Raw genomic sequence first — 13,628 nt, forward strand, 5'->3', positions numbered from 1 at the left:
TGTATGTGCACCATGTCTATCACAGACCCTCACAGAGTCTGTGTATTATGTTTAGGGAGTGAGCATGATGTCCTGACTTGCACCAAATGTGCCCTTATGACACCAAAAGGTCGCAAAGCCAGAATGGAGAAGATGGGACTCCTTTTCCATGCTCACACTCCGACGCCGTCCATCGCATCGACGTCCTCGGAACCGGCACCGTCGAAGTCCTTCCATCGTCGGCAACCTCCCGGTGACCGTCTGCCATCAACGTCTCCATGACCATCGACTCCCGTCCCTTCCCCCGAGGATCGTGGGGATCGGAGGGAAAAGCATCGTCATCGACATCGCAAGTCTCGGACCATCAAGGAATCGAAGTCATCGACCTCGGTACCGTCTGAGCCGCCACCGAAGAAGTCTCGATCAGAAGTGGCACCGTCCACCTCTGTTTCCGAGACACTGAGGCAACCCTCTCCCCATCGGGGTTTGGGAGCCGCGATTCCACCATTGATGGTGGTCACTCTGGCTCAGCCTCAGCCTCCCTCTTCTGCGGAGCCAGGTATTGTTACCCTAGGTCTCCGGGAAGAACTGGACCGGCTGGTCCAGGAGGCCATCGACAAAGCGATGCAACGGTTCCAGACTCCTTCGGCACTGACTCCGCCACCGAGAGTGGAACCAGTCACCGACCCGATTCCAGCAGCGCTGGCACCGCTGCTTGCCCGGATGGAAGCGCTCATGACCGCCCTTCCACCGGTGATACCTGGGTCACCGACAGCACCAGTGCGCTCCCCGATGCCAATTTCATCGGGTGCAGAAACACCGTATCAAATTCCTCCTTCGGGAGTAGTCCCATCAATGCCGTGTCGTCCATCGCCACCGATACATTCCTCCGGGGCGATACGCACATCGGCTCCATCGATGCCTTCGATGCCCGCACCGATGCCTTCGAAGGTATTTTCGATGCCGCCGGTGATTCCTTCGGGATTCTCGGAGCCTCAGCCGGGACCTTCAGGTATCCAACCCCCTCGTGGGCCTACAGGTCAACAACCTGACCCTTATGACACCTGGGGTGATGATACTTCCACAGATACCGATGATTTACCTTCACTACCCTCTCCTGCTGAAAGCAGAAAGCGTTCTCCCCCTGAGGACCTCTCTTTCACAAATTTTGTGAAGGAAATGTCAGAATTGGTCCCTTTTCAGCTTCAATCGGAGCAAGATGATTGGCACCAAATGATGGAATTACTCCAATTTTTGGATGCCCCAAAAGTCATCACTTCCATTCCAATTCATCAGGTTTTTCTAGACCTTCTAAAAAAGAATTGGGAAACTCCTGGATCTGTTGCTCCAGTAAACAAAAAAGCTGACTCTACTTACCTTGTACAGTCAGCACCTGGCTTTCAAAAACCACAGCTAGACCACCACTCTGTTGTGCTAGAGTCCGCTCAAAAGAAAGCTAAAAGAATGAAGCCATACTCATCCATACCTCCTACTAAGGAGAGCAAGTTCCTAGATAGTATAGGCAGAAAAGTATACCAAGGAGCCATGCTCATTTCCAGGATAGCTTCTTATCAGCTGTATATGACCCAATACAAAAGGGTTATTTTTAAGCAGATACAAGAATTTTCAGATACCTTACCAGAACAATTCCAACAACACCTTCAAACCCTCGTACTTAAAGGATTTGAAGCTGGAAAGCATGAGATAAGAACATCTTACGACATCTTCGATGCTTCCACTAGACTATCTGCTACAGCCATCTCAGCAAGACGCTGGGCTTGGCTTAAGTCTTCTGACCTTCGCCCAAAGGTTCAGGACAGGCTCTCCAACCTGCCCTGTTTAGGGGATAATTTGTTTGGTGAGCAAATTCACCAAATAGTTGCTGAATTAAAGGATCATCACGAGACCCTTAAGCAGCTTTCATCCATTCCTTCTGACTTCCCTTCTAAACAACCTTTTAAGAGGGAACCCAAAAAGTCATTCTTCCGTCCAAGGAAGTATTATCCCCCACACACCAAGTCTAGGTCAACGAGGCCGTATCAAAAGCCTCAGCCTAGCCAACCTCGAAAGCAAAAGCCCACAACAGCTCCGCAACCAGGCCCTGCATCGGGGTTTTGACTTTCACTTATAGAGCAGATGCCTAGTCCCTCTACCAAACATACCAGTAGGAGGTCGACTAAGCCACTTTACAGAAACATGGCATCGCATCACCACAGATCAATGGGTGCTAGCGATAATTGCACAAGGTTACCATCTAAACTTCCTAACTCTTCCTTCGGACTCTCCACCTCTGCAAGCGTGGAGACTTACCGACCACTCTGTTCTTCTAGAGCAGGAAGTTTCCCTTCTCCTCCAGTCCAATGCTATAGAACCCATTCCTCTCTTAGAACATGGGCTAGGGTTCTATTCCAGGTACTTTCTGATCCCAAAAAAGTCAGGAGGACTTCGACCAATCCTGGACCTACGGGCTCTCAACAAGTACCTTCACAGAGAAAAGTTCAAGATGGTAACCCTGGGCTCGCTTCTCCCTCTGCTGCAAAGAGAGGACTGGCTCTGCTCTCTAGACCTCAAAGACGCTTATACCCGCATTGCGATAACTCAGTCTCATCGCAAATACCTCCGATTTCTAGTAGGCCAAAACCACTATCAATACCGAGTGCTCCCATTTGGCCTAGCATCCGCACCACGAGTTTTCACCAAATGTCTCGTAGTGGTTGCAGCGTTCCTCAGGAAGGCAGGCGTCCATGTCTACCCCTACTTGGACGACTGGTTGATCAGGGCCACAACCCAGCAAACCGCTTGGTCTTCTCTGACCCTGACAATCTGAACTCTAATTTCTCTAGGATTTCTTGTCAACTACAAGAAATCCTACTTACTCGCATCTCAAACCTTATCCTTCATTGGAGCAGACTTGGACACTTTACAGGCAAAAGCCTTCCTTCCTCATCAAGGTGTTCAAACCCTTGTGTCCCTAGCTTGCCAGTTGCAGTCTCAACCCACAGCAACAGCTCGCTAATTTCTCATTCTGCTGGGACACATGGCCTCCTCAGTTTATGTGACTCCAATGGCCCGTCTGGCCATGAGAGTCATGCAATGGACTCTGAAATCACAATGGATCCAAGCTACTCAGCCTCTGTCGACCATTGTTTGCATCACCGATGCACTCCGTCTGTCTCTTGCCTGGTGGAAAAATCAGTCCAAACTCCTACAGGGCTTGCCCTTTCACCCACCAGATTCTCAAGTAATTCTCACCACCGACGCTTCCAACCTCGGCTGGGGAGCCAATGTAAACGGTCTACAAACTCAAGGATTCTGGTATCTAGAGGAAGCCAAACACCAGATAAATTTACTGGAGCTTCGAGCAATCCGATACGCTCTCCAGGCTTTTCAAGATTGCCTATCAAATCACATAATCTTGATTCAGGCGGACAACCAGGTGGCCATGTGGTACATCAACAAACAGGGAGGCACAGGCTCCTTCCTTCTCTGTCAGGAAACTGTGCAGATTTGGGCAGAAGCCCTCTCGAGTTCCATGTACCTCAGGGCCACCTACTTGCCGGGAGTAGAAAATGTTTTGGCAGACCGGCTGAGCCGTGTCTTCCAACCACATGAGTGGTCACTCAATCCCTTGGTAGCGACCTCTCTTTTCCAGAAATGGGGTTATCCCCACGTAGACCTCTTTGCGTCCCCTCAGAACCACAAAGTGGCCAATTACTGCACTCTCATTCGGTCTCAGCACTCTCGGCCCAGGGATGCATTCTCCCTCCCGTGGACAATCGGTCTGCTTTATGCATTCCCTCCACTTCCTCTTCTGTCGAAGACTCTTGTGAAGCTACGTCAGGACAAGGGAACCATGATCCTGATAGCACCGCACTGGCCACGCCAAGTGTGGTTTCCCATACTCCAGGATCTCTCCATCCGCTGACACATTCCCCTGGGAATGGACCCGCATCTGATCACTCAAAACAACGGATGCCTCCTCCATCCCAATCTCTAAGCCTTGTCCCTGACGGCATGGATGTTGAAAGGTTAGTCCTTCAACCACTTAACCTATCGGATTCAGTTTCTCGTGACCTCATCACTTCACGAAAGCCTTCCACAAGAAAATCTTACTCCTACAAATGGAAAAGGTACACATCATGGTGCACTTCACAGTCCCTTGATCCCCTTTCCTGTCCAATTCCTAAATTCTTGGACTATCTTTGGCATTTGTCAGAATCAGGTCTAAAGACCTCTTCCATTCGAATGCATGTCAGTGCGGTAGCCGCCTTCCATAAAGGTATCGGGGGTGTCCCTATTTCAGTACAACCCCTTGTAACACGCTTTCTTAAAGGCTTGCTCCATTTGAAGCCACCTTTACGTCCTCCGGCCCCATCTTGGGACCTTAATCTGGTTCTTGGTCGCCTTATGAAACCACCCTTCGAAACTCTTCACTCCTGTGACCTTAAATATCTCACATGGAAAGTGATTTTTCTTCTGGCTATCACTCCAGCTCGCAGGGTTAATGAGTTACAGGCCCTAGTTACCTATCCACCCTACACTAAACTCTTGCAGGACCGGGCAGTACTCCGCACTCACCCTAAATTCTTACCTAAGGTAGTTTCGGAGTTTCATATTAATCAATCCATCATATTACCTATTTTCTTTCCCAGGACCCACTCCAACTCCGGGGAACAGACTCTGCATACCCTCGACTGTAAACGTGCTCTAGCTTTCTATCTAGACCGTACAGTTGCCCACAGGAAGAGCACTCAATTATTCGTCTCTTTCCATCCTAACAAGTTAGGGCAACCTGTGGGTAAGCAGGCTCTTTCCTCCTGGTTGGCGGACTGCATCTCTTTCTGCTATCAGCAAGCTGGCATTCCCTTTCAAGACCGTGTTAAGGCACACTCTGTGAGGGCCATGGCGACTTCAGTAGCACACCTTCGATCGGTGCCGCTTCCTGACATCTGCAGGGCTGCTACCTGGAGTTCTCTCCATACATTTGCAGCCCACTACTGTTTGGACAAAGCTGGAAGACAGGATTCCATCTTCGGCCAATCTGTCTTGCGTAACCTTTTTCCAACATGATGTACCAACACCCTTCCGCCTACCCGGTGGGGTGCGGATGTCCTCTACCAAACTTCACCCCAGTTGTTGTGCCTGTTTTACGCCGTTGGGTACTTTTGGTGCACGTTCGGACATCCTCAGCTTGGTACTCACCCATTTGTGAGGACAACCATCCTGCTTGTCCTGTGAGAAAGCAAATGTTGCTTACCTGATGTAACAGGTGTTCTCACAGGACAGCAGGATGTTAGTCCTCACGAAACCCGCCCGCCGCCCCCGCGGTGTTGGGTTCGTTTTTCTTATTTTATTTTTGGCACTGCCTGTGTTACCTCTGCCACGTGGTTGACAGCGGGGCGCCGCGCGGGAGGGGGCTTTCGTGGTCCTGGGAGCGGCAGGGCTGGCTTGGCGGCGTTGGCAGCACGGTCCTGTGCCCATCAGGGCGTTCCCTCCGGCGCTGAAGCCAGCATTTCTGCGCTGACGTCGGCAGCTAAGTCCCGCGGGATTCGGAGCTAGGACACGCCCCCATGACGTCAGACGCCAACGGAGGGTCAGTCTGCGCGGGAAACGGGCTATTTAAAGAGAGCCTTTTTCCTCTGCTCTCTGCTTCGGCCACGAGTGTTTTTGGAGTTCTCGCTTTTGGATTTGGTTGTTTTCCATCTGCTCTGACCCGGACTGCCTTGGTTCCTGATTGCCTGCTGCCTGCCCTGACTCGGACTGTGTACTGGATTACCCTGCTTGCCATCTGCCTACTGGATTATCTGCCTTGGTTTCTGATTGCCTGCTGCCTGCCCTGACTCGGACTGCCTACTGGATTACCCTGCTTGCCACCTGCCTTCTGGATTATCTGCCTTGGTTCCTGATTGCCTGCTGCCTGCCCTGACTCGGACTGCCTACTGGATTACCCTGCTTGCCACCTGCCTACTGGATTATCTGCTTTGGTTCCTGATTGCCTGCTGCCTGCCCTGACCTGGACTGCCTATCGGATTACGCTGTATTACTCCTGTTCCGGCTTACTCCTACAAAAGGTAAGCGGTCTACAACTGTGGTTCCACTAAAATCTGAGCAGCAGTCGTAACAGTTGGCCGAAGCCATGGAACCAGTTGATTTGACTGCTTTGCAAGCCATCCCCGGGATGGCTAATAAAATACAACAACAACAGGGGGTCTTGGACCAAGTAACAGAGGTCTTGGATCGATTGGTCGCCCGTATGGATGCCTTAGCCCATATTCCGGCGGGGCCAGTACCCAGCACGGTGGTTACTCCTGCTCCCATCAGGGTACCTCCTCCACCCCGCTTCAATGGAACTGCAGCCTTATGTCGAGGCTTTATCAACCAATGCCGAATGCATTTTTCTTTACAACCAGCCTCTTTTCCTAATGAGAAAACTAAGACTACATTCATCCTGTCCTTATTGGAGGGACCAGCGCTGGCATGGGCCTCCCCCTTATGGGAGAGAGATGACCCTATCCTCAATACCCTGGATCGGTTCCTAAAAGAATTTCGTCCGATCTTCGATGAGCCAGGACGTTCTACCTCAGCAGCTAATGATCTGCTCCAGATTAAACAAGGTTCACGATCGGTAGGAGAATATGCCATTCAGTTTCGCACCTTAGCAGCAGAACTCGCTTGGGGAGAGGATAGTCTCACGGCCATCTTTCGACAAAGTCTTGCAGAGAATATAAAGGATCAATTGGCTGGCAGAGATCCTCCGGAGACCTTAGAAGAATTAATCCGGCTAGCCATCCGACTGGATTTACGTTTTCAAGAAAGGATGCGAGAGCGAGCAGCTACTCGAAGAAATTTTCGTCTGGCTCCTACTTTTCAGCAACCCATGGTTGTTCCACAGACCACCCAGGCATCAGGGGATACGGAGGAACCGATGCAAATCGATAGATTTCGCTTGACTCCAGAGGAACAGAATCGCAGAAGAGTACGGAATCTCTGCTTATATTGTGCAGGAGCAGGTCATTTTATCAATAAATGCCCCAACAAGTCGGGAAACTCCCGGACCTAGGACGGGTGGGAGAGGCCTCCCTGGGTTCCACCATTCCCTCTCCTCAACTCTTATTGCCTACAACTATTTGGCTGAACGATGAATCTTTGCACTTCCAGGCCTTCATAGACTCGGGAGCGGCTGGTAACTTCATTCAGGAACATCTGGTGCAGAAATATCGGATTCCTGTGGATTCTTTACCCACTCCTCTTTCAGTAACATCAGTATCAGGACAATCCGTGGGGATGCGTTTTTCCTATATCACCAAACCCTTGCTGAACACATTCAGCTATATGTCCTTCCTTCCTCAGTCAATCAGATAATATTGGGCTTGCCTTGGCTGCGGATTCATCAGCCTCACCTAGATTGGGCTTCTTTACACCTCACGGCATGGAGTCCATTCTGTTTTCAGAACTGTCTTAAAGGTCTTCCGAAGATTTCGCTTCACTCCACGCAACTCTCTTATGGCATTCCGGCTCCTTATAAAGAATTTGAGGATGTTTTCAGCAAACAACATGCGGAATCCTTACCACCCCACCGACAATATGATTGCGCTATTGAACTTCTTCCCGGGAAAAATCCGCCCAAGGGACGAATTTTCACCTTATCAGAGCCGGAATCCACAGCGTTACGTCAGTACATTGAAGAAAATTTAGCTCGCGGTTTTATCCGACCCTCAACTTCCCCCGCGGGAGCGGGTTTCTTTTTTGTCAAGAAGAAAGATGGGTCTTTAAGACCTTGCATCGACTACCGTGGACTTAACAATATCACCAGAAAAAACAAATACCCTATTCCTCTCATCTCGGAATTATTTGACCGGATAAAAGGAGCACACATTTTTACTAAATTAGACTTACGGGGGGCTTACAATTTGATAAGAATTCGAGAGGGAGATGAGTGGAAGACCGCGTTCAATACCCACGATGGACATTATGAATACCGAGTTATGCCCTTTGGGCTTTGTAATGCTCCTGCTGTATTTCAGGACATGATTAACGATATTTTTCGTGATATCCTCTACTCGCATGTTATCGTTTACCTGGACGACATATTAATTTTTTCACATACCCTGCCACAACATCTGATTCATGTACGTCAAGTCTTACAACGTCTTCGGGAACACAAATTGTTCGCCAAGTTGGAAAAGTGTGTCTTTCACAAACACCAATTACCATTTCTCGGGTATATTGTTTCCAACAAAGGATTATCCATGGATCCTGACAAACTCAAAGCCATTCTAAATTGGCCTCAACCTGTGGGGTTGAAAGCCTTACAAAGATTTTTGGGATTCTCCAATTATTATAGACAGTTTATTCCCAATTTCTCTTCATTAGTGGCACCACTCACAGCTCTCATAAAGAAAGGAGCGTCCATACAGAATTGGCCGGGGAACGCGGTATTGGCTTTTCAACGCTTGAAAGAGGAGTTCACCAAGGATTTATATCTCCGACGGCTTGATCCTTCCAAACCTTTTACTCTCGAGGTTGACGCCTCAGCAGTAGGGGTAGGGGCAGTTCTTCTACAGAGGACGGAGGAGGAGCAATGGGTGACATGTGCCTTCTTTTCCAAGAAATTTACGCCTGCGGAAAGGAATTACACCATTGGCGACCGAGAACTTTTGGCGATAAAACTGGCCTTTGAGGAGTGGCGCCACCTCCTGGAGGGCGCTCGACATATCGTCACAGTTTATACAGATTATAAAAATCTTGAATACTTGGCAACAGCCCAGCGATTGAATCCGCGGCAGGCCCGATGGGCACTTTTTTTTAGCAGGTTTAATTTTATTCTGCATTTCCGGCCTGCCCAGAAGAACGTGAGGGCAGACGCTCTTTCTCATAGCTTTGACCTCGATGACCCTCCGGATCCACCTCGATACATCATTGATCCCGCTCAAATCCAGCTGGCTGCCACCTTCACAGTTCCGATAGGGAGAACCGTCGTTCCCAAACGGTTATGCTTAAAGGTACTTCGCTGGTCCCACAATGATTAGCTGGCAGGACACCCCGGGGTTGCTCGTACCAAGGAACTTCTCTCCAGACATTATTGGTGGCCGAGATGGGAGAGGGACGTCAAGAACTATGTGGACTCTTGTTCCGTCTGTGCGGCCCAGAAGACGCCACGGCGAAAACCCCTTGGATTGTTACAGCCGCTGCCCATTCCCACGTCTCCGTGGACTCATATTGCCACCGACTTTATTATGGATCTTCCGGCTTCCAGTGGTAATACAGTTATCTGGGTGGTGGTGGATCGTTTTTCCCAGATGGCGCATTTCATTCCCCTACCTGGATTACCCTCTGCTTCTGACCTAGCTCATCTTTTTCTGCATCATATTTTTCGTCTCCATGGGCTTCCGCTCAGCATTGTTTCCGACAGAAGGGTACAGTTTACGGCGCAGTTCTGGACTAATCTTTGCAAACTTCTACAAGTTAAACTTGAATTTTCCTCAGCCTATCATCCTCAGTCCAACGGCCTTACTGAACGGACGAATCAATCCGTAAAGACGTTTCTTCGAGCCTATGTCAATCAATGACAAGATGATTGGGCTTCTCTGCTGGTCTGTGCAGAGATGTCACATAACAATCATGTGCATCAGGCTACCGGCAGATCTCCTTTTTTCCTGGTGTTTGGCAGGCATCTGCACTTTCCTTTGCCCGTCGGTACCTCCTCCAATTGCCCTGCGGTTAACTCCACAGTTGCCTCCATGACCAGATTATGGACAGAGACGCGTGCATTGTTGGTCAAACACGCCACCTCCATGTAGGCTCAGGCGGATAAGAGATGGAGCCCGGCTCCTCACCTCCAATGTGGAGACCTTGTCTGGTTAAGTACCCGCCACCTTCGCTTGCGGTTACCGTCCGCGAAATTTGCCCCTCGCTTCATTGGGCCCTTTCCTGTCAAGCAGCAGATCAACGCGGTCACGTTTAGACTATGTTTGCCGTCCTCCTTGCGGATTCATAATGCATTCCATATCTCCTTACTTAAACCTGCCGTCATGTCCTGGCCTCAGAGGAGACGGAGGACCAATATACCCATAGTACCAGATGATGATCACTATGAAGTACGAGAGATCTTGGATTCTAGACGCGTTAAAGGGCAACTTCAATATCTAATCTCTTGGAAAAACTTTGGGCCGGAGGAGAATACTTGGAAGCCTTCGTATAATATACAGGCTCCTCGTTTACTTAAGAACTTTCATCTTCGCTTTCCTTCCAAACCCGGACCTGGAAGGATGAGAAGAGGGTCTTGCAGGGGGGGTACTGTTATTTCTGCCGCGTGGTTGACAGCGGGGCGCCACGCGGGAGGGGGCGTTCGTGGTCCTGGGAGCGGCAGGGCTGGCTTGGCAGCGTTGGCGGCGCGGTCCCATGCCCATCGGGGCATTCCCTCCGGCGCTGAAGCCAGCATTTCCGCGCTGATGTCGGCAGCTAGGTCCTGCGGGATTCGGAGCTAGGACATGCCCCCATGAAGTCAGACGCCGATGGAGGGTCAGTCTGCGCGGGAAACGGGCTATTTAAAGAGAGCCTTTTTCCTCTGCTCTCTGCTTCGGCCACGAGTGTTTTTGGAGTTCTCGCTTTTGGATTTGGTTGTTTTCCATCTGCTCTGACCCGGACTGCCTTGGTTCCTGATTGCCTGCTGCCTGCCCTGACTCGGACTGTCTACTGGATTACCCTGCTTGCCATCTGCCTACTGGATTATCTGCCTTGGTTCCTGATTGCCTGCTGCCTGCCCTGACTCGGACTGCCTACTGGATTACCCTGCTTGCCACCTGCCTTCTGGATTATCTGCCTTGGTTCCTGATTGCCTGCTGCCTGCCCTGACTCAGACTGCCTACTGGATTACCCTGCTTGCCACCTGCCTACTGGATTATCTGCCTTGGTTCCTGATTGCCTGCTGCCTGCCCTGACTCGGACTGCCTACTGGATTACCCTGCTTGCCACCTGCCTACTGGATTATCTGCTTTGGTTCCTGATTGCCTGCTGCCTGCCCTGACCTGGACTGCCTATCGGATTACGCTGTATTACTCCTGTTCCGGCTTACTCCTACAAAAGGTAAGCGGTCTACAACTGTGGTTCCACTAAAATCTGAGCAGCAGTCGTAACAGCCTGTAGCTTTGAAACAAGACTGAAGGGGGACCTCTGCTGGCTGCAGGGTTGGTGCCGTGCTGGGCATGCCCAGTAGGGGCCAGTCAAAGTTCCAGAAACTTTGACTGACGTTTTCCGTGGTTGGGCTCCATCCTCGATGTCACCCATTTGTGAGGACTAACATCCTGCTGTCCTGTGAGAACACCTGTTACATCAGGTAAGCAACATTTGCTTTCTTCAATTTGCCTTAAATGAGATACTTACTAATTTCATGGAGTTGTCCCCTGGTCCTTCTATTGAGAGAGTAAATATCCAATTTAGATTAACTTGTTCAAGACCTTTCATGATTCTTTCATGACTTATAATGAACTGGAGTTCATCAGACTCATGGCGAACTGAAGCTTTCTGTCAGACAGTATGCATTTGTGAATAGTGATAGCTTCCCTAGTATTTTTGTGTCTTTTATTTATAGATTTAATTTTTTGTAAATATGGTGAAAAACTCAATGGATTTCTCTAATAGTGGATGATATTGATGGGGAAGCTTTTTTTCCCTTTAGGAAATAGAGCTTTAAGCATTGGAAATGGTTTTCTTTGGGTGTCAAGCAGCAGGTCTTATGATCCTTCAGTGTGAATGCTGTGGCGTGGTTGCTGCAGTCTAGTAGGTGAACCCACTAGGCCCACGCCAACAGCTTGTAGATGCATCCTGGGCTGGGATAGTGCTGGGGCTTCACCTCTACCAGCGCCCTACAGGTTGAGCCCTTGGATTCCAAGAGCTGGCAGGATCTGTGGCAATGGTCCTTCCTGCTGTGGCAATGGTCCTTCCTGCTTTGCCCTGTGGGACCTGTGGCAATGGTCCCACAGGGCAAAGCAGGAAGGGAGTCTGGAGCTGAGCTGAGGTCAGCAGGCTGCAATCGGAGAGTCACCAAGTACAGGCCAAAGGTTGGGGTAGGCAGTGAGAAGAGCACAGTCCAGGTCCAAACCAAGGGTCAGAGGCAGGCAGCAGGCAAGAGAGTAGTTCAAGTACAAGGCAGAGGTCAATGCTGGGAATAAGACCGAGCCAGACAGGACTGGTAGAAGACAGGACACAGAGGGCCAGGACAAGGCAGGAAAGATAAGGCAGGACAACAAGGCAAGGAAACAGGCAAAGCAGGCAAGATGATGAGGCAAGGAACAACAGCGAGACAAGGCTGGGGAGAGAGCAACTCGTAATGTTAGGCAGGAGTACTGGCTTGCAAGTTATCACCGTGGGAGTCTTCTTAATCTGACGTGTGAGCGCCTATAGAAAACAGAATCAGAGGACCCAACATGGCAATATCCATGCTGTTGGGGAAAACTATGAGGATGAGTGAGGCCACTCATGGAACCATCCTGTAAGCAGACAAACATTATAGTGAAACCTTGAAAATACTATTTTTGGAGAGTAATTTTAGATAGATAATTATCCTTTAATTTTTATTTTAGGAACTGTACCAATTAAAATGGAAATCTTCATATAGTTATTACATTATATAATAATCATAACATAAACTGCTCTTGCAACAACCATATAACATCTATATATTATAATATGGGCCTTATTTTAAAAAGCATTTACATGATTAAAACTGTAAGTGGGCTTTTGAAATTATTACAATATTCAATTCTCCATGAATTAAACACATGTAAGTGCACACATGCATAAATGGCTTTTTTAAATTGCTACGATATTATGTTATATCTACACATGTAACTCATTTTAAAATTATCTCCCATGTGTATTTATAGGAATGTAAGGAAGACCCATGTTGTGGCGATAAGTGTAAATTGAGACCAGGTGCACAATGTACTACAGGAATGTGCTGCAAACGTTGTAAGGTAAGATTCAAGAAGGAAGTACAAACTTTTCTTTCAATACATTTTGTTTTGGGGTACAGTAAAGTTCTTGTTATAGTACCAATTATTTGAACTTTTGCTAACATTCTGAAACACATTCTTATGCACTCAAATGCTAGGATGCATTCTTAATGAACCTGGTGGTACATCTGCGATTTGTGTGAAAGGATGCATCTGACACTGGATCCTCTACTCTCAGTTTTGATATTGTCTGTTATCTGAGAAGGAACATCTTGCTGGACCTTTGCTGTTTTGCAACATGTAAATTATTCACTGATATTTCCGGGAAGAGGGGGTGGGGGGTTCATGTTTTTTCCTTCTTTCTGCCTGCAATTAGGCATTTTGGCTTTTTTAAAGCTTTCTTATCTTTTCATTGTCATACTAGTCCAGTAGCAAGAGGAATGCTTCCCAGTCTTTTGCTCTGAGTGCTTCATGTATGATTATCTCCCAACTGGCAAGAGGTTGTATGCATGCATTAAGTGCAAAGAGCTCCTAGCCCTCAGAATATGAGTCTGATCTTTGGAAGCTAGGGTGGTGGAGGAACTAGGGGAAATAGAGAAGTTTTTAGAGGATGTCCTTCAGGGACATAGAAGAGCAGTCCCACCTCCAATCTGGAAGCACCTGTGCTGCCCTAGAGGAGGAAGGTCACCTGGAAGG

The 13,628-nt window shown here is 48.8% G+C and overlaps 1 protein-coding gene across 2 annotated transcripts in view; it reads left to right on the plus strand.

Moving 5' to 3' along the window:
* The window catches only part of LOC115092775 (disintegrin and metalloproteinase domain-containing protein 9-like), a 1,307,906-nt gene that overhangs the window by 937,316 nt on the left and 356,962 nt on the right, over positions 1-13,628 (plus strand). For both annotated transcript variants that reach the window (XM_029604079.1, XM_029604080.1), the window contains exon 14: positions 12,864-12,953. In XM_029604079.1, coding sequence (XP_029459939.1) covers positions 12,864-12,953 — 90 coding nt within the window. The remainder of the gene's footprint in view (positions 1-12,863; positions 12,954-13,628) is intronic.

The sequence above is a fragment of the Rhinatrema bivittatum genome, chromosome 5 (assembly GCF_901001135.1).
Source record: "Rhinatrema bivittatum chromosome 5, aRhiBiv1.1, whole genome shotgun sequence".
In the NCBI taxonomy this organism is placed as follows: domain Eukaryota; kingdom Metazoa; phylum Chordata; class Amphibia; order Gymnophiona; family Rhinatrematidae; genus Rhinatrema; species Rhinatrema bivittatum.